The sequence below is a fragment of the Aptenodytes forsteri genome, unplaced genomic scaffold (assembly GCF_000699145.1).
Source record: "Aptenodytes forsteri isolate BGI_AS27 unplaced genomic scaffold, ASM69914v1 Scaffold15, whole genome shotgun sequence".
NCBI lineage: Eukaryota > Metazoa > Chordata > Aves > Sphenisciformes > Spheniscidae > Aptenodytes > Aptenodytes forsteri.
In genome coordinates this window covers 18,508,628-18,530,588 of record NW_008795129.1, presented here as the reverse complement: position 1 = coordinate 18,530,588, position 21,961 = coordinate 18,508,628, and the positions used below count along the sequence as shown (strand labels likewise).

General features: G+C 36.1%; 1 protein-coding gene across 1 annotated transcript in view; it reads right to left on the bottom strand.

Moving 5' to 3' along the window:
- ATRNL1 (attractin like 1) overlaps positions 1-21,961 on the bottom strand; it is a 557,444-nt gene that overhangs the window by 429,698 nt on the left and 105,785 nt on the right. Inside the window, 4 exon segments of the mRNA XM_009277899.1 lie at positions 2,091-2,209; positions 4,669-4,877; positions 6,721-6,805; positions 21,332-21,486. Coding sequence (XP_009276174.1) covers positions 2,091-2,209; positions 4,669-4,877; positions 6,721-6,805; positions 21,332-21,486 — 568 coding nt within the window.

Genomic DNA, 21,961 nt, shown 5'->3' with positions numbered 1-21,961 from the left:
GCGCCCTTGACGTCCCTGGCCAGATTTAATTCTGTCAGGGCTTTAGCTTTCCTAACCTGATCTGGCTGCTCGGACAATTTCTCTGTACTCCTCCCAGGCTACCTGTCCTTGCTTCCACCCTCTGTAGTCCTTTTTGTCGGTGCCCTAAGGATCTTGAACTCCACTGTCCACCTGTCCAGAGTTATTTCAGGGAATTTTCCCTTTTTTAGAGCCCTTCCAATCAGCAGAACAGTCACTGCTTTGCAAATATCCATGACCACAAGGCCAATGCCGAACCGATTGCCAACATATCTTTAGTATGCTGGCCAGTTTTCCATGAAGCAAAAGCAACAGATTCTAAAACATTATCGTCAGATCATAGAACATCCAGACGAGACAAAGTAATAAATCAAGGTCTTTGTACAGCTGCAAAAATGGGGCCTTCTCCTTATGATCTGAGTCTACAGCTTGTTATCCCATATTACCATCACAGTACCGTCACTACATTTTCATTTTGTGGGCCTAGTCCAGAAGTAGCAGTCTATAAAAATGGATAATCAGCCTGATCCATTCCATTTCTCCACACGGTACCATTCTGTTGATGCTGTTTTGGTGGCTTTATGTTGAAAGCTGCAAAATTCTGTCTCCATCGTTTCCCAGCCAATACACTCATTTTGCAATAGCCATCTTCAACTTATGATAGTAACTCTTTTCATAAATTTTCACTATCCCATTCTTTAGTAACTCCACTAACAGCCTTTGCTATCCACTTGAAATCCTGAATGAAAGACAGGAAATGATATAGAGAAGACTGATGCATCAGTTGCTAATTATGCTGACAATCTTGGTTGTGGAAAGGTTAACAAAGAAAGATACCGAACTGAGAAGCTTGTACTAAAATACCCGGTGCTCCACATTTATTAGGGATGAAGATGGTCTGCTGTCCTTAGCAACCGTTCCTTGCTTAAGAGTTGAAAACCACAGTTAGAAAATTGGCACCTAATATAGTACAATGTGTTAGGAAAAGAAGAGTCCTTGAAGATCACAAAGGAAACTAACCATTAGTGCCTGGAATGTGAAATCACTCCTGACAGACTTATAACATGGCTGCTGATGAATTTGTGTCTGCATTGCTTTTATTAGTAGTGACTAGCTACGAATGCCAGTGATTAGAGCCGGCTCTGCTCACTTTGAATGGACAAGATTTGAGTCAGAGTCAATCCAACTCACACCTTAATTTGTCTGTCTGGAGAACAAGATTGATTTGCACCAGGTTCAGACCAGAAAGCAAGCTACTTTTACTAATGGAGTGTGTAAAGAAAGGATTTTGAACTCAAGTACAGCCAGGTGTCTGGAGCTAGCTGAAAAATATAAGGAAGCAAAATTTATAAAGCTAAAATACTATTATAAGCTTGTCAAAAATCAAATGCACAAGCAAGAGATGCAGCAGCTGGTGGACAACAACGTAAAGTATAAAACATGGCACTAAGCGATATTAAAAATAGAAAAATATAAACTTGTATGTTTTTATTGCTTGTCTATACAAAGATCAGAACAATCTTACCAAATAATCACAAACTAGTTAATCTCACGGTGACAGAAACTCATATTCCTTTAATGAGATGACAAGTAACTCCATGACTTAAAGAAAAACTTTTCTATGATGATCAATGAACAGAATACCAAGACTAATGAGACCGACCTGGTCCTGTCTGAAAGTGAAAAAAACCAAACAGCCACCCTTCATGGGATTCCACGGTTTCTGCCTGTGTACTATACACTGCATATGCACAAAACCCAAGTTGATAATGACTCTGGGACATTCCAAATTTCATTAATTAAGAGATAATAGTATTTGTCCTGAGAGATATACAGTGGACTAACAGAATCCTAAAGAATACATTATTTTTTTTCCCTGGAATAGGTATCTTTGCTGCAGTCCAACTCTGCTCTCTGCAACATTTTTACTGCAAAAGCCAGGCAAACATGTTTATGTTTGTGTTCAAAACAAGCCACTATTAGTCTACTATACCCCTTTCATTTGCTGCAACAGGCCTCTGGTTTAGCTAGAAAAGTATTAATAACATGATCATAGATTTGCAAAGACTCACCATGCTACAGTTACTATTTGCTGAAATGCACTTCTTGTCATCACACCACTGGCACCCGTTTGTATTGGCAGTACAGCTCGCACAGTCCGCGTATCGGTAACATCTGTCATCTGCAGCAGCTGTAATACACATGAAAGTCAAAAAGAAGCATCACACAGAAGGAGAATAATACCACATTTTCAACACTTGCTGTGAGTATTTTCTGTTACATCTTTCATTTGAACTCTAGCCATTCATAAAGGTTTAAGTTACTGTAGGAAATTAATTCTATTCAGTTAATAAGATTTACTCCTTTAAAAATTCTTTTAGTAACAACTGTAGTTGAAGGTTCATAAGTCTCATATCAACTAAAGGAACATTCACTGATTTGCAGCATATAAACTCTCTTAGCACAGTGCATAAATTAAGAGTATCAGAAAGTTTCTTAAACTACTCATTCTTCACTCCTTTAACACAGAAGAAAGATTTTCTTCAGATGCAGGTTTCTGATAAAAATATTAGATTGCTATGCAAGAAGACAATGGTAAAAGTAGTAAATGAAAAAAATCTGAGACAGATATTAGCAACACACGGACATTTGAAGTCTTTATAAATTAATTTATAAACCTAATAATGATTGGTAAGTCATAGTTCTGCCCTTTCTCTACAAAACATATTTGAGGAAGAGTACATGTTAAATCCTTAATACAAGCCTTCAGGACTCGGACTAAAATTTATGTTATTTAAAACGTATTGGGACACAAATGATTTTTTCTGCTTAAAGGCGGCAAAAATTTGAAAAATCACCATGACCCAAAATAGAATTCCTACCATCTCCTACACCGATTACTGTGTTTAACTCCTGTGCGGTTTGGCTTCTTTAGTCCCAGGATCATGCAAGTTTAAGATTCTCTTGCCAGGGAAGCCTTGCTATGCAAGAATTGATCTTTTGAAAACCCACTAAAATTTCTGCTTATCCTTTAATATTGACTATCAGCAGTTTCTCAGATGACACTCTCAACCAGATAACAATTGAGCCAAGTGGTATAAAAGAATATATGAAAAATTGGCTTTTGGCAGAATATTAGCACCTGAAGCTGGAAGGATTTGGCAGCAATGAAGCAGTGCTGTCCACACAACTTCTTCGGAACTGGAATTCTACACACCTCACCTCTTGCAAGTTTAGTTGTAGTTTATTCCCACTGCAGCAGCTGTACTTTAGAAACTGCTCTAACTTTTTTATTTTCCTTCAGCCTCTCTGTGCTTTGTTTTTTTAAACACCTGTTGATATGATCAGCTTTTTGTAAGATCCACTTTCATCTGTATTACTTTTTAATTTAGTACTTCAAAATGTTTCTTTTTATAAAGAGCTGAAACTTTCTAGACTCTAGATCTCTAAATGTTATGAAACTGTACAAAAGCAGTTCTTCAGAAAGCTTTACCTGGATAAACTTTTTGTTATATAATGCACCTTTTTTCCAAGTTTGCAACTTTATATCCAGTTCAGAAACAAGTAAAAGCTAACAGAAAAATAAACTGTCTTGAAGCATTGATTAATAGCAGAGCTAATATTTTTTTAACAAACATTAAAAGTAGACTGGCAGTTTAATTGTATGGTAGCTTGTACATGTAGCACACAGCCAAAGTCTGGTTAGCAATTTTATACTGTGCTGAAAGGAAAGATGCACAGAAAAAATAGCAGGTATACGTAGCACGGATGCATATTCTATTCATGTGAAGTATAAGAACAACACTTTCATAAGCACTTTATTTGTGACAAGCCAAAATACTTAGGAATAGGGTGCAACGGTTATTCATAATGCTAAATTGCTGTTTCAAACAGCTATCACAATGCCGCATAGAAATTCACATGACAAACTTGAATCCATTTTGACATACTGCAGCAAAGGCTTGTTTGCCTCAAGTTTGTTTCCAGCTGTGACTGAACTATATCCTTCTACACAAATACCCCTGTTTGATAAGTAATCTACTTGAAGCAGCAATGCTTCCCCTCTCTCTTACTGGTACAGAGAGACATGAGAGTGCCATATGCCTGTCATGCCAGATATCACTCGCAGTGCCCATCTGTGCTCTGATTGCTGTTATGCTTTCTTGAAATCAGAAAAATATTAAGGCTTTTTTATATGTAGAGAGAGAGAGATGTATGTGTGTATATATCCTGAAATAGGAGAAGGTGGAGAAAGAGGAAAATTAATTCAGTTACAATAATTCAAAGCTCACCCTTTTATAAATGCCTCAAACTCCAATCTAAAGTCATTTTATGCTTTAGGTCCCCAATGAAGTAAATTCTTCTCTTTGAACCCTCTTATGTTTTGTATCCCTTAACATCTTAAACTTGTGCTTTTTTGCACCTACTTCCCTGTATTTGAAATAAAAAAAAAAAAATCCAGAATTGAATGATTTTAAAAATTAATCCATAAATCTCTTGCATTGGATATTCTCAGCGAGGAACAGTCTTAACAGTCCAATCACTAGTTCCACCTGGTTGGTCTTTTGAGGGGCATTTTACGTTCCCCCCTCCCCCCCATCTCCTACATCGCATGGCAAATTTGACACTGTAAGACTATAATTCACTTACCTGTTTTCTTAGGACACTTTGCTCTAAGGATGTTATTAGCATGTCCAGATTCCCAGGATTCACAGTGTTTCTTGTTCCACAGACACCTTATCCCTGGACGAGCGTTTTTACACAGCTCTTCATCTCTGAATGCTTCACAGTTTGGAGGCTTGTACACAAGGATGTCATTCAAAAGAACACTTGAAAAACCCCCAAATATATACATGGACCTATTAGGAAAAAGCAAGCAAATATAACTGTTATTGTAGCTATAGATACATTTTCTTGATTTCTTTAGCTATCTTGATACACAATAAAAAAATAACAGATAATATTATAAAAAACATTCTTCACCTCTCTCTAATAAAGACTCTGTCAGTGGTTCCATTACAAAGATTGGTAAGTTTTTCAATGTATTTCTCCATGGAAGTTTAGACTAATAAAACAATTGTTCAAAGTGCACTGTGCTATATGGATTAGTGAGTGACATATACCAAATGTCTGGAAAGAAGAGAGAACTATGGAGGAAACTACTCATTTCTGGAGTTAGATAATGAGAACAGAGTGTGAAATAATGGGCTGCAGGAAATAAGAACATTTTTCTTCAAGAAGTTTTCAAAGGCAGCCAGTAATAATTGGCAGATGGATATTTCTTTTTGGTAACATTTCCGGTGCAGTAGCTGCTGACATCAGAACCAGAAGACTAGACTTGAGACCTTACCTTTCTCATTTAAAATTAAGAACAGCCTCTGGCAAAAGATAATAATAAAGAACCTGTATATCTCTTGTATCATATACTCTTAAAACAGAATTAATCATACAGTTACCAATAGCAGAAACCTTTGGAGAGTATCTCGTATTACACTTTTTTGTACATAAAACCCTACTAAAAATACCATTAAGTTCAGGAAAAAAAAACATGGGCATTTTCACCTTGAATCTAATCCACTGAAAGTGACAATTCTCGAAGTATCAGACATAGCTTAGATGCTTAAAACAACACAAATCACCAGTTGCTGAATTCATTAATTCCAAACAATTTTCTCTTAATGAAGTAATCTGTTCATTGATTAATTTCAAGCACTGTGTGTACAGTTACAACTTACTGCTATTTTTGTTAAAATCAGTCAAACTCTTATTTTCAGTATTACTTATCACCACCATTATTTCTGACCTATACAATATCCATATGTAGAGGATCTGCAAGTTGCCCACATCTACTTAAATACTGAGTTTATTAGCACGATGAATAACGTAGAGGAGGAATGATCAGTAGTACAATAATCTGTAGTACTGCAACTGTCAGACGTTAGGCTATTTGGCAACCAGCAATAGTAAAACTGACACAAGCAAACAGTAGAAATTTCTTTAACCCCACTACAGTTTTCTACAACTTTTCCACTAAAAAGGAGACGTTTGTCCTACAATTTTATCTTTGGGGGTTGGGGCGGGAGGAAGCAGAGTTCAGCCATCAAATCCAGCAAACTCCAGATCCGCTCCATCTCTTGTTTCTAGATGATGAAGTTTTACTGAGCTCAACAAGTGACATGAAAGTATGCTACATTTTATAGAGGATAAGCAATATACTTAATATAGTCTAGATGCTGGCAGGCTTTTCTTCCTGCAAGTGGTTAATGATGATCACTGTATCAGTATCTTCAAAATCTTGCTTTTTCCGAGCAAATTTTAATTACATGTTTTTGATTTTATGACTGTAGAAGAACAAGGAATTATAGCATGCTGCAAAGAGAAAAAGATTTCTCCTGTTACATCTAAGTGAAGATTATAGTTGGTACTGAATTTCAAATTCAGTGTAGTCCACAATACTGAGGAAACACCGGAGTACGCTAGAAGGTTCATATAAAATGTCATTGCATAGATTCCACAGCATGTCAAATTGATAATTAGCTGTACTCATTACCTAAGACAAGTCCCTGATGAGCACTACTTTTCATGTCAATAAATTACATCAGCTGTATATCATTGAACCATACTTCACATAAGCATAATTTCTGCCACAGTTTTTATCATTCAGAAAAAGAGTCAGGAAAACTTAAAATACGTTTCATTTACCCATTACTGACAACAGCAGTGTGACCAAATCTGTTGACATCTCGATGCAGATTAGGTTTTGGTAAGATCTTCCATTCATCACAAGCTGAAAGACAAAACAAAAGCATATGAAAACATATATAAATAATTCCAAAAGTTTTCAGCAAAATATATGCAAAATGGATTTTATCAGACACTCCTCTGTATTTTAAGTATCAGTTAACTTTATGGCCTATTCACCTTCCTTTCCCAGAGGGATCAGTACTGGTAACCCCTGCTGTCTCCATAGTAAAAACAGACCATCTATACTTCATGACCTTCAAATGTTCTTAACATGCTTTCATCACCTACTGGTCTCACAAACTCTGAAACAAAATTTGACTGACGTATTTAAAACCATTCTTAATATTAGTTTCTAGACTTTTTCTTTCTGTTGTCACTAGGTGAAAGCTGAGCTGCTTTTTTCTACTCCTAATAACCTGCTTTATTCTACCGTTTAAACATGTTAGTTATTTGGACTTCATAGGGTCCTTTTAGCGTCTTTATTTGCACTGATAGCATTTATCAACATATATCACAGATCAGTGATATACACACTATCAGTCTTTAAACACACTCCATTAATGCCATTTTTGAATTTTTGGTCCTTCTCTTCATTTCTTTTTAAGCAGGCTTTGGATTTTTAGGTAGATCCCCCTCTTAAATACATCACTGATGGATTTTCTGGAGAAAGGATTCATATGCGTAAAGATTCTTCTACACTTGTAGAAATTGCAGGATTTGAGCACACTGCAGTCACTAGTTCTGAGAAGCTATATTTGCATTGCTCGAAAATAAGTCAACAGGTACTCCTTTTAGATGCATTTGTTGAGTAGGTGTTCCAAGAACCTGTCAGCAACAATTATCTATCATGGCATTTATCAAGGCCAGAGGACACTCACAGAAGAGTCCATTATCATACAGTTCTCAGCCTTCACAGCCCATTTCAACACCCACAATGACAACCATTGCCATCATTGTCATCAAGTGTATTGCCCTAACATTACACACCCTCATATTAGCCAAAGGATTTAAATTCATATGTATTTCATTGAACATCTGTGACAGTAAACATTTCTTTTCATAAGTGCTTTAAGATAAACTACCACTCCTCCAGCTGTGCAGCCCATCTCATTATCGTCTTACTGTTGGTATCTTGATTTAAGTATGCTACTAATTACTGTCCTTTCACCAAGTAGTTGAGATGAATGTTGTATCAGTATCTTCACTTCAAATTAACTATTCAAGCATATTTCTTTTAGTACTGCTGTAGGAGCATTTACAAATGTGGTTTTGGTGTGGTTTCATTTTTCTGTCCTGACTGGGATTTTAGTTCTTTAGAACAATTAGTCTTTCTTCATTATCTCCTACTTGAACTTTACTGACTTCAAATATTCAAACCCCACAGTAATAGAAATAGGGAGCACCTAGAGATTGAAACTTCAAGAAAATCCCTTTAAAACGGAGCAAAGAAAGTACTTCTCTACAGAGCAGGCAAAGCATTTCTGGAATTTGTCATCATAACAGGTTTTGGGAGACAGGTAGGGTAAACTTTCAGGAAAACTTTCACATCAGACAGAGGGTTACAGTTCTCTCATTTAAAAAAAATTCTGCTATACACACAAAGATAAGGATTAAATCCAAAGTCGAAAAGGAGTTAAAGGGAGAGAGACCTCTCCAATTTAATCCAAATAAAAGTGTGGCTTTATTTATATATGTGTGTGTATATATGTGTATGTATACACACACATATATATATTTAGGTCTTTGATAATTTTATTATCCTTTCAGGTATTCTCAGTGAAAACTCACTTGCATTTTGCCTTAACGTGATTTGAAGCCAGAATAACATGACACTTTTTCTTTTAAACCAGTCACAAAGCTATCAATTTGGACACTAAGACACAATAAAAATGAGCTATTTGCTCAGCATACTCTCCATAACATACAGAAGTAAACAGAGTACATGCCTGTAGAAGCTGCACAGTCAGAGTTAGTACCACAAAGAAGCAGAAGTGTCCTATAGGGACCAACAGTCAGAAAAGGTCGCTGGCATACAGCAAGACTGTGGGGAGCACATCTGAAACCTAGCTGTTTCCAGGGTCTTACTGCAATTATTACAGAGGTTGATTTTTACCTAATATTGCTGAATTATTTACCTGTAAGATTCAATGACAGCCCACATCTAAATAAGGTATACTCACTTAATTTTAAAATTTGGAATAATTTATGCAAGTTATAGATATGATAAAAAAAAAAAAAGAATATCACCATCAGACCACATATTTCAAGGAAGTCTGACTAAGGTTAAAAAATAAAAACCAAAATGAAACCCAAACACCCCTCCTCCCTCCCTCCCCAGCTGAAAACAACAAAAATGGAGGGACAAATTGTCCTCCAGGCTGGTATCACACAGAGCCTAAGTCACTCTAACTACTGGCTATGCTAGTGCTGTTCTCATTCCCCCTGTTAGAACAGTTCATCTCTGCTAGTGCTGCTGTTTGGGCACTTCTAATGCAGAAAATTATTCACAGCAGCACTTTGTCCAGTTAGCTTCCTATTAGCATACCATGCTGAAACAGCTCAGTAGGTTGATTTTTACCTAATATTGCTGAATTATTTACCTGTAAGATTCCAATGACAGCCACATCTAAATAAGGTATACTCACTTAATTTTAAAATTTGGAATAATTTATGCAAGTTATAGATATGATAAAAAAAAAAAAAGAATATCACCATCAGACCACATATTTCAAGGAAGTCTGACTAAGGTTAAAAAATAAAAACCAAAATGAAACCCAAACACCCCTCCTCCCTCCCTCCCCAGCTGAAAACAACAAAAATGGAGGGACAAATTGTCCTCCAGGCTGGTATCACACAGAGCCTAAGTCACTCTAACTACTGGCTATGCTAGTGCTGTTCTCATTCCCCCTGTTAGAACAGTTCATCTCTGCTAGTGCTGCTGTTTGGGCACTTCTAATGCAGAAAATTATTCACAGCAGCACTTTGTCCAGTTAGCTTCCTATTAGCATACCATGCTGAAACAGCTCAGTGCAAGGTCACACAAGGGTGGACTTGGCACATGAGAGGGGGCAGGACAGCATGGCTACAGGCAAAACCACAGTAATATGCCACTAGATTGACTGAGGCTTCCACAGAATCACAGCCTGAGCCCATAGAGTCAGAGCGAGACTGTGGCTGTGATAGATAAATCAATTGCATCTTTTTATAAATTGGAAACGGAAACTTTATTACCAGAATAACACAGATGGTCCAAACAGCAATAATTTCAACATCAGATGGTAGACTTTGAATTAATTTAGTAGTTTGAAGAAAGTATAGTAAGTATAATTCACTGTCTTACAGGACCAATGCATCCCCAAAATCTTGCCTCTTTCTCAACTTCTACCTTCTGTCACTATCATTGCTAACATTATATTATCACAAAATTATGGTATTAATACACTTCCTCTTTCACAATTGGTCTTTTTTTATTTTCTCTACTTAAATAGAATGGTGAAAGTACATACATGCCAGAGAGATATTGTTCCTGAAACAGTTTCAACAGAAGAGATCACAGTGCTAGGGCACCAATTAATTACTTGTGATCACAAGTTTCAGATGAAGGTAGGAGTAGTATTAAATATAAAAGTTGTGTATTGCCCATATCCCAGCATAACACTGGCATTTGATGCCTCCATGGTGTTTGAATTATGTAAGAAATTCAGACTAAGAGCAATATTATTTATTGGAAATGAGTGATCAACAATCATGAATTCAATTTCTATTTCAAGAAAATATTTCCGTTTTAAAAGCTATAAAAAGCAAACATTTTAACACTACAACCTAACAGCAAGATTTTACTACAAACTAACAGCAAGATTTTGCTGTTATACTTTAAAATCAAGTTCTTGCTGCTGTAAGTCATTGCACATAAACAGAAACAGCATGTTTGAGCTCATATGCCTTTGACGGTAAAAGAAACTATTTAAAAAAACCACACTAAATTTACATCTGATCTTGGAAAATGTTGCACATTATTTTTTGTATTTTTACAAACATATATACAAATATACAGTGTTTCCTGTACTTAGAAATTTATTTAAGAAAAAGTGGGATTTAATGCCGAAGGAAAACCATAAAACCATAATAAAGGTCGGGTTTGAGATAAGAAACCCTTGAGGGCTGGATATATAATAATTCCTTTCTTGCTGAAGGTATTTGTCAAACTGGCAGGTCTTTTCAATCGAGTACAAGAAAAAAAAGGGGGAGGGAAGCACGTTACAAATAGCCTTCCCTCTTATCTCCTCCTAGCCTTCTCAATGACTACGGAACACTGAAGGGAGCATTGTGCAAGAATAATACTTTTGCTCAGCTTTAAATTCCTGATCTGAGTTTCTCTGTACAGATTGGTTAATACAAAATACAGATAGTTAACCAACTGATTTTTGATGGGTTTTTGTAAAGAATCAAATAGAATTCGTCCCTGCCCATTATCTTCAAACTTCTTTTGAACATTTCAAAGTACCCAAATTTCCAGACTTACTCTACAGTTCCAAGAAGAAAGTGACAAACAGCAAATGCAGTATGAGTTTCAACATTGTTTATCGCTATTACAGCCTTCTGTGTGTTGTACTTGTTGTATTAAGTCTAATAAGGATGGTAAGCTCTATGGAGTAAAGAATAAAAGAGTTTCCTCTGTAAAATGTCATGCACTCTTAAGGTATTATACAGATAGTAAGCGGAAGATATGGTATTGGTGGTATTTATCATTGGCTCTGTATGTATCCGGTATAATATATTGTACATGGAAGTCTATACTGCTTTTAATAGAATCATGGTAGGAGAGGTGAAAGAGTTACTCAGCAGATGAAGGAATGATACTATTTATTCCAAACTGATTAGCAGAATTTTTAGTCACTGAAAGTACATGGAGGAATACAGGGGCTGTTCTTTCTATTAGTAAGGCTTCAACTTCAAGAACAAGGTCTACCGCATCATATCATTGTAAGAAAAAGATTCATACTCCTCCCTAGTGTAGATTAAATGGTTACCAGATGATACAGAAGTGGCTCTGAGAGTGAATTCACCAGCCATACAAATTACTTACGTGATGAAACACACCACAGAAATGCTCAAGATTTGAGGTGATCCAGCTGATGCTGGCAGAGAAAAACCCCGAATGAACTTTGCACGGGGTAGTGCTCTCCAGGGTCCACACTCCAACAGGACAGGCCTCGACACCCTAAACTTTGTCCAGTCACCTATATCCTTCTCATCTACATCCTACTGGCAATATTGCATTACTGGTATCAGAGAACATGACCAAGGCATTTTATAGAAAAGTTCTCAGTGTTGCAACAGTAAGGATAACTTCACAGAGATGGGAATCCAGGCTGTCTACGAGGGACATAAAGACACAGAGAAGGAGTCCCTGAGAATTCACTGTGGCACAATTAAGGCTCCATTGCTCAGATCACTAAAATTACAACCAGTTACATCAATACAAAGGTACTATAATAGCATATACAGTAGGGTATGAGGAATATGCTGTACCAGTATAATATAGTCATACATTACTAGAATGTATCCCATGAATGTATCCATGATTTTATTGGAAAAAAAAGACGTTTCTAATCAACAAAGTCACATAAGCAAAATACTACAATACAAATTTGCTTTAAAATATTTAACTAAGATCAGATTTACCTAAATATGACTGAAGGAAAAACAGGGGAAATATAGCATCCTAGCTCTATCCTGTTAGTCCTGCAAGTCTTTTTATGAGTGACTTTTGCTTTTCAGACATACAGTTGAACATACCATTAAAAACCCGTTTAGGAGTGGAGGGCAGTATAAAGTTTGCACTTACGATTCACATCTGATTTTGAACAATGTGTTATTTAAACATTAGGGCAGAACTGGAGCAGACACAAGTTAACACAGCTCCATTAAATTCATGTCCAAATTAGTTAATAAAGCAATTCTGAAAACTATGCAAGTTGAGCATCCAACTACTTCCAATTCAAATTTTATTTATGAAAATCTAAGGGAACTGCACATCTATAAGCTGTTTTAAAGGTGATTCCTCTCCCCTTTCTTCACCTGATTTATTAAATGTATTATGGGCATCTCAATTATTTTCAACAACCAAAAAGACTATGAGAATGACCCTGAAAATCTTGACAACTCACTCCCAAATCTACAAAATTTTGTAAAAGAATATAAGAGAACATCAAGGAACTGAAATATTCCCTTTGCAGAAAACACTACAGAAACTCATGAAAAACTGTAAGCATTGAGCAGAAAAAAAACTTATTTACACCTCATCTTCATTTTCCTCCCCCACACTGCAATGCCCAATATTGCACTCAAGACTGAACAGAAGCACCATGCCCACTCAGAACTTGCAGACAGAACTCTCTCGAAGTGATACTCTCACTGTTTCCTCTAAAGAATGTCCTTTAAAGGATGGAAAGGCTTCATACTTCCAAAATATGATAAAAGGAAAAAGACTTATTTTATATAGTTTAATAGTAGTTAAAGTAATGATCCAAGATGTAGGAGAAACAGGTTCATTTCCTATCCAATGGGATTTAAACCTACAGCTTTCATTTCTGAGGAAAGTGCCCTAACCCTTCAAGCTAGGTAACTCTTCACCACTCCAAGTTAATGCTGTTCCACTAAACAGGAAAAAAATATAGATATATTGTTAGAAATAGGGAGCGGAAGTTGTTAGGACAGTCTAAAAAAGGGGCGACCAGTGTTCCTTTATTTTACTTCCAGGATCACAGTTGAATTTTTGCACTGGCAGGCAGGTTTAGTGACAACCTTTTACTAAATTTGGAGCTATGCTTTAAGAAAAGATACACAAAACTACACACTTTATGTTTACATCATCAAATCATTTCTCAATTTTAAACTATTTAAATAGATCTGAAATGCCAATGTATACATGATTCTGCTCAATCACACTTTCTGTAACACCCGTAGTACATCCTTACGTACTACGCAGAATCCAGTGTCAGATTATACTTGTATGTTCTCTTTACTTATTTCCAGTAACTACTCAGTTAGTTTTACTCTGGTAAAAGAAATGTTGGTTCACAAAGTATGGACATACATTATACTTCTGAATAGTTCTCTTTTTTTTGTACCTCTGGACAACTAAACACTATAAACAACTAAAGCACCATGAAAGTTAGGTACAAACAAAAAAGTTATTTTCCAATTCATTCCACACTGCATAAATATTTTTCTTTACTCAGATAATAAAAATCTCCTTACTCTCAGGAAAACATAAAGGCAAACATGTTTGAAACAGCATGAACTGAATTTCAACTATAGATCTAACAACTACAGCAGAGTCTATATACCTAACAGTGACTCCCCAAGCAATATTTAAAAACCAACAGCCTTGAGCTTTACTATTAAATGGAGCAATTAGTGCATTGTATTATTTTGGTTTTGCTCTTCTAATAGTACAGTGATATGGAGATAACTGCTACTACAGACAGCACCAGAACTACGTTTATGACTTAAGTGCTCAGGAACGCATAAAACAATCTATCACAGCCGCTGCTTTACATTTTCTTTGTGATAGCACATTGATAATCCATTTGTAACTCCAGAAGGAGGGAAAATTGTAAAAATAGATGGTTTTGCACTGGGGGTGGGGTGGGGTGGAAATAAAAATCTTTATAGACATTTAAACTTACTCATTTTGTTGATGACAAAGACTAGAGTTGAAACAGCTTATTTTACAAGCAAACAATTTATGAATAAACAATTCATTTTATTACAAAATACAAGCAATATGTTTGATTACAAGCGAAACGAAAGTTAGTCTCATGACAATCTTGAAAATTTTTTCCAAACAGGAAAAAGTTTAAGCTTTGTTTGAATACCCTAGAGGAAACAATATTTCACATGCAATATTGTCTTTCATAAGCAACTGAATTTGCATATTATTTAATCCATAATAATAAATTGAAATCCAGACAGTAGCAAGACTTAGAAAAGAAACATTGCAGAGTATATTATTATCTTAATGTGTGGGTTATTGCACTTCTCCCACAGATACAAACGATGCTGAAATACAACTATCACTAGGAGAGAGCATGCAAGCAGCTGCTGTGTTCCAATGATTTCAGTTTTTGGCTTTTATAGAGGTTCCCTTTCAGTCATTCTGTGTACATTTCTAGGGTATCCAGATACCTTAGCAACTGGCATATGTGAAACAAAAGGACAGAGACCGAATACTTCATACACTGAAACTACAGGAACTGCCTTAGGCATACAGAAATATATTTACTAACATTACGATTTGGCCAGGAACTAAAATCAATGTCCTTACTCTTACAAAAAGCATTTTTTTTCTTTTCTTTTTTTTTTTTTAAATACTAGTCTCAGTAGTTAGAATCTCTGTTTTAAATTCTGATTCTGTATGTCCAATTAATCTATTTTTATCTGCAAATTTTGCATCTGAATACTCATAAAATATAATCTAAATTACTTTCCTAAGCTATGATTGGAATAGAAATGCAAGAGTTTTAAGCACAAGGGGGGCTCCTGTATCACCGTTTTACAACTTTAAAAAAAAGGGGGGGGTCTTATTAATCCCAAAATAATACTTTAAAAAAAAAAGTCTATCCTAAAGTTTTAGAGTACAGCTTTGAAATTTTTTATCTGCAATTGGGATGAAAACAAGTTCTTCAACATGCACGTTCCCATTTGTGTATATACATATATACAAATATGTATTTAATACATATATGTATATAAATACACGGGAGGGGGGAGGATTATTTTTAGTAGTCCTTCATCAGATTCCCCAGGTTGAAAATTAAGCTCTCCTTCAGAAAATTAAAACCCACATGGACATGACCTTCCAACTACCCATCTGCACATTTAGAAAGAAAGAAGCTTTCCAGTAATGCTAATGTCATACAAATTATAAATCAGATTTATACAATACATTTATCAGCACTGTAACATTAATTACAGAGCAGCATAAGGAAGACAGACACGTGATGTGTTTTTTAAACCTTCATACCAGCTACAAAGATCGAGGATAGAAGTGAAGAAACAGAGCTGCAATGCTGCACCCCTCTTTTCTTCCCAAGCATACAGGAGAGAACGAGCAAGGTAGGATTCGTGCTCCAAATCTGGTTACCAGATATAATCTTGTTCCAAAAAGCTGATTGTTGGTATAGCCCAGAAGATGGAATGTGACTGAATATTCACAGTGTAACTGCTGGTATTTTTCAGGACAATACCACAGAATTCTGTTTTCTCGGGGGGGGGCTTTCCATGATTATTGCAATACCAGAAGGCCAATAGCAGCAAGCAGAATCCATAATAGTTTTTAGCTCATTTCGATTACACTGGAGCTCATTCGATAGCTGATGCAAGTATGCTATTTTTGCTCAAATGCATGTAAATGTATGTAAAAGCATGTCCTCAAATTTTCCTAACTTGCATCAAATAATCCTTAGTCACGGTCAAAGAATTAGATGTCTTCATGGAATGGTTTCATTTTGTTTATAAATGTTTAAAAAATTAAGAACTACTTTGCCTGAAATGTTATTTATTTCACTACTCTTATCCTTTCACAGAATTAAGACCAGTTATTGAGATGTGTACTCATTAGACTAACTTGTGCAAAACAATTATACTTTGTTTGGAGCAGGAGTTGGACTTGAACTTTGTACAGTACACAGATCACCATGGTTTCTCTCTGAAGTGTATTCTATTCCTTATACAATGTATATAATCAAATTAGTTAAGCATTCAGAAAAAAACTCCCCAGCACACTAGCCTGGTTGAACCACTCTACCACTATGTAGGCAGAAAACACAGTGGTGAACTTCAGGCCAACAGTAACTGACTCATGTGATTTTGTTTCTGAAGAAAAAAAAGTAGACTGAACTAATGTCAAACTTTGTACCGAGAAGAAAACAAAAAAAATAAGCAAAACATCAATACTGACACGTGTCACTCTTCCTTTCTAGTTCTATTACACGTTTATTTAAACTAATCTCTGTGAGGTCTAAGCACCTTGTAGGATTTAAAGTCAGTGGTGATTATCTACTTTCTTTCCACCATGTCTCAGTCTCCCAAAGGTATGCACTTTTTATATATTACAAAGTAGGAATTAGGAGCTATACCCTGAGTTCTCCCAACGTATAGTTTCTCAATTACACAGCAAAGACTGAAGAACAAGATAATATTTTATTTTGAAAGAGAAATCCCTATTCATTAATTACAAGTATGCAGCCATACTTCACACATTGAGACACACATCTCGGTTTCTATTAACTGTCATTAAGTAGCTTTCAAAATGCTATAATGGAAGAATTGAATAAACATCCTAGTTTGAACACTGACAGTTACATCTATAACAGGCAGGATCTCACCAGTTGAGGCCCTTCAGCTTCTTTTTATGTACTGCACAGGTAACTACGGCACTCTAGTGAACAGCAGATAAAGAAAAGCCATAACCAACACCAGTTAGAAAACCACAGGTCAACCAGAGCATCCAAGGCTGAGCCCAGTGGCAACCCTGTCCCCATTGCCAAGGTTCTTCTTTCAGCATAATGTAAGCAGTAACAGCACGTTCAGAAAAATACCTCATCTCTATGAGGATAACCATTTGTGGATTTCTAAGGAGCTGCTAGAGCAACTTGGCGGCAAGTCTGGTGGTAAAATATCAGAGGAGGACAAAAGCATACCAAAGACCAGGTTTCTAAAGCTCATTTTATACAGCAGTCTTCTAATCATATGTTTACTGTTATTTAAGTAAATACACCAAACAGTATTAAATTATGAAAATTAGGGTATCAAAATACTTTTACAGCATCTCCAGATCTCTGAGTCTTCAGCTTTAACTAATATTCAGATGCAGTAAGCATTTAAAATGACTGAATTGAACTCTTGGTTCATGACACATTTAACTGTCTAAAACTTATGCATGTAGACCAAGTTCAGTACCTGGAGAGCAATGACTGATTCCAGGAAAGAAGAAAAAGAAAGCAACTCTGTCCTAAGCTTGGTAAAATGAATTGCTCTCTGGAAATACTTATCTCCCTCCATTGACTAGAGGAAGATTCTGGATTACCAGATTGTATTAAAAACCAACCTTTTAGACAGCTAAACTTAACTGAGATGAATCCCCCCAAATAGTTATTTCACATTAATATGAAAAACAGTAAGCGTTTTCATGGATAATAAAAAGCTGAAGCAATCCATCCATAAGATTATGTCACATATAATAAGAGATATCATCAAAAGTACTCTATAGCCCAACTTGAACATAAATAGTATAGGCTCTATCTCTAGGATTCAGCTGGTTTCCAGACAGCACCCATTTTTTCCAAGACCGAGCATAATACTCCATCACTTGCAAGGTATATAGGAAATGAGATACTGATAGCATCATATATTTTGTCTTCCAAGCATTGTTCAAAAACTCATGATACAAAGTAAATAAAATTCTGAAATATACCCATTCCATAATACTTATTTTACTAAGAATTGGATAATTAACTATTTTCTGAAAAAGTATGTCTGTATCTAATGTTTGTTGTGAGACTGTTTTTAATTTGGCCAAATGAATAATACATAAGATTACATTTGTATCAAATCAATCTTCACAGATTTTTTTTTAAAAGAGTAATTACTACATCTGTTTCTTTTGTACTTCATCAGTTTGATAACACAAGGAGAATGTGACTTGCAAGAAAATATGAATACCATATTAAATATTGTAATCAACTAGAAAAACAGAAATATTGTTTCACAAAAAAAACAAAAAAACCACAACAACATTTTCGTGAGGTAGGATAAAAAACTCCTGGTGCGTGAAAGTCAAAGCTACACTTATTCAGATCCTGGGACTCCTACTACTGATTCTCAAGTGCAGATTCTACAGATAAATGTAGACTAATATAATCCTCTAAAATGAGGAGGGAGCCCTGTTTCATTAAAAATTAAATCCAGATGTAAACTGAAATGAGAACAAAATCAATAGCTCACACCATCAGACACCTACAAGAAGCTACAGAATATATAATACAGGGATACAGTCAAAAAATTTGACTGTTCTGAAAAGGCATTATTCGCACGCTCGGTGAAACTGGCAGGAAATAGCACATATATGTTCCATGTACTTAATCTACCAATTATTTTCTTATGAGAGCAAACACAGAGTGGTTGATATTGATACACAAAGCCATAAAGAGTCATCAAGTAGTCCTATAAAAAGGATCTTGTCTCACCCTCTTCTACAACTGTATTCAGATAATGAATGCTTGTCAAAAATAGATCCAGGCACTATCCACAAGCTATTCTCAACAGGATCATGCACGAGTCCATTTCCCAGACTGCTCTGACACATTTCCCAATTTTTAGTTCCCAGGACAAGTGGCTGTGTTTTTTGGCCCAAATATGACCTATGTGTTTGTATTTGCAGCCTATGCATAAAATATGGACATGAACATTAGGGAAGGGAAAACCTATTTATGGTAAGAACAACAGTGGCAATAAACAAGACAGGAAACAGATTATGGACTCATTAAATTCCCTTAGATTTACAACCTCCACAATCCTATAGGGAGGCTTTTCCATAACTGCACAGCTCTAATGATTGGAACCATTCTACAGACTTAAAGCTTACACTCATCTAGTTTTGTCTTGAGACTGTCTTTTACCTTAAACAGTTTTCCTCCAAAGTGTATTCTTATCATATATTTATAAACAACAATCTTTTCTAATCTCAGGCACTCTCTTGCAAAATTAAATATACCACATCCTTTTATTATCTCCTAAAGCCTCCTCATGCTTCAGCTGGCCTTAACACAACTTGCCATGCAGAGCCCTGTTTGAGTTTGTCTTTCTTAAATGTGTGTTGCCAAAATTCTACAAAAATATGCAGGGCCTTGAGAATGGCTTCAATGCTTCTTTCTTTTCATTAGGACTGCACAGGCAACTTCCATAGCCACATGACGCTCCTGACTCGGACACACAAGCTACTGTCATTTCCAGCAACGTGCCTTCAGTTTGTAGGAAATGATAAGAATTTTCTCCTAAGTGTAGGACTTATACCTTGTTCCATTAAAGATTATCTCACATCGACTGTCATTTCCAATCATCTCATTCTCCCTGAATGACAGTCCAGCCTCCTCCCAGCTGGTTGTCAGCAAAGTTTTGTGGGGTTCTTTTGTTACTATTCACTTCTACTTTTGAACTCGGGTAACTGGGAATGAATGCTGTATTTTGACATTCGTACTGCATACTAGCAGGCTTTGGTGCTTCAGAAGTAAACTTTTTTTTAGCATCCTCCTAAGACTATCTTCTGTCCCATGAAACCAAGCACAAATAGCTTAGCCTTTTTCATTGCGCTGTTGTCCATAGAAACACAGTTTATCCTTAACGTAACGATGCAAAAGTATCCACAGTCTATTATTGCCGTGATTCATTTAATGTAGTTATCCCAGTAGTCTATATGGGGGAGTATCCCCCAGAATTTTCCTCCCACTCAGTAAGACTGCTCACACTAGATTGTGGGTGGGGTATTGCTCCATGTGAAACAGACACATACCGAGGCAGTTATCCTGATCAAGTAATGTACTTCAGTCTCAAAGCCAAGAATCTTTTAATCAATACTCTAATCTGAAATGCATCGGAGGAGGCAGGAGGAGGAGAGAACAACTTGTCAGAGGAAGATATCCAGCAAAATCCATTCGTCTCAGCTATCAGCCCCAACCTGTGTCTATTCAGCTACAACCAGCTATCTACCACAATCAGTCTCCCAAGAGGCTGTTTCTCTACGCTCTGCTTCTTGTGGTGTGGACTTCCTACGTTTCCAGATTGCTCTTCAGCTTGCGGCAGCTGAACCGTTCTTCGTTTCCTGAGCATCACCACCTGACGACCCCTGCCTCGCCTTTCAGGCTGCTGCCTACCTTGGCTTCTCCACTCCCTGATTTTCAATTCAGGCCCATTGTGGTGCTTTCATATAAGCACTGAGCAATGCATTTTCCAAACTGCCACCAATTCCAAACCTTTTTAGGAACCTCTCAAATGTTACTTGTGGGGAAATGTTTTGGTTTCGGTTTTGGGAGGTTTTGGTGTGTTTTTTGTTTGTTTGGGGTTTTGGGGGGGGTTGGCTTTTTTTTTTTTTTAATTCTAGCATCATACTTTATTAGTACTATGTAGATATTCAGTATTAAAAAAAAAAAATCAATCAACACTTGGAGGTAATAACCACTAGGGTCTCTGTTCAACACACTTTCATAACACCAAAATACACCAATTCTTGCAATTCATTTAGTGACATATCTGCTATTCATATTATAAGACAGTATTAGGCACATTTTTATAAATTGATCATTTTAGCTACTATGCTTTGTGCCACAAACCAAAAACTTAAGACTTTTATGGAACAAAAGCCTGTTTTTAATTTTACAATATAAATTATTTATAACTTGAAGGTGTTTGGGATCAAGACTTTAAAGGATCACATTAGCTTGAATGAGAAAGCAACACAGTGATATTTAAAATTTAAATAATGCAAAGAATACAATACAATACATACCTATATCATATGCAAGAAAATCAGCAGAAAAGCACTTTGCACCATTACTCAGGGAAGTATCATTATGAGTGTTTCCACCAAAAATGAGCATAGCTCCGTTTATTAAGACAGCTGAATGAAGATACCTTGCAAAGCCACTCTCTTTCAAAATAGTCCTGCAAAATATAAGAATAAATTAATACCTACTAACATGTGAGAAACTATATATACACGTCAAGAAAATTTATATATGAAAACAATATAAAATACAAGGAAAACACTAAACTAAAGCTATTACTCAGTAAATATGATTAAATGTATTCTGATTGTTTCAAAGATTATGAATTTTCTCATGTTACAACAAATATATTTAGCATTCATTTAAAATGATGTCCTGGTTTCAGCTGGGATAGAGTTAATTTCCTTCCTAGTAGCTGGTACAGTGCTGTGTTTTGGATTTAGGATGAGAATAATGTTGATAACGCACCGATGTTTTAGTTGTTGCTAAGTAATGCTTACACTAGCCAAGGACTTTCCAGCTTCTCATGCCCTGCTAGCGAGAAGCTGGGAGGGGGCACAGCCAGGACAGCTGACCCCAACTGGCCAAAGGGATATTCCATACCATGTGACATCATGCTCAGTATATAAACC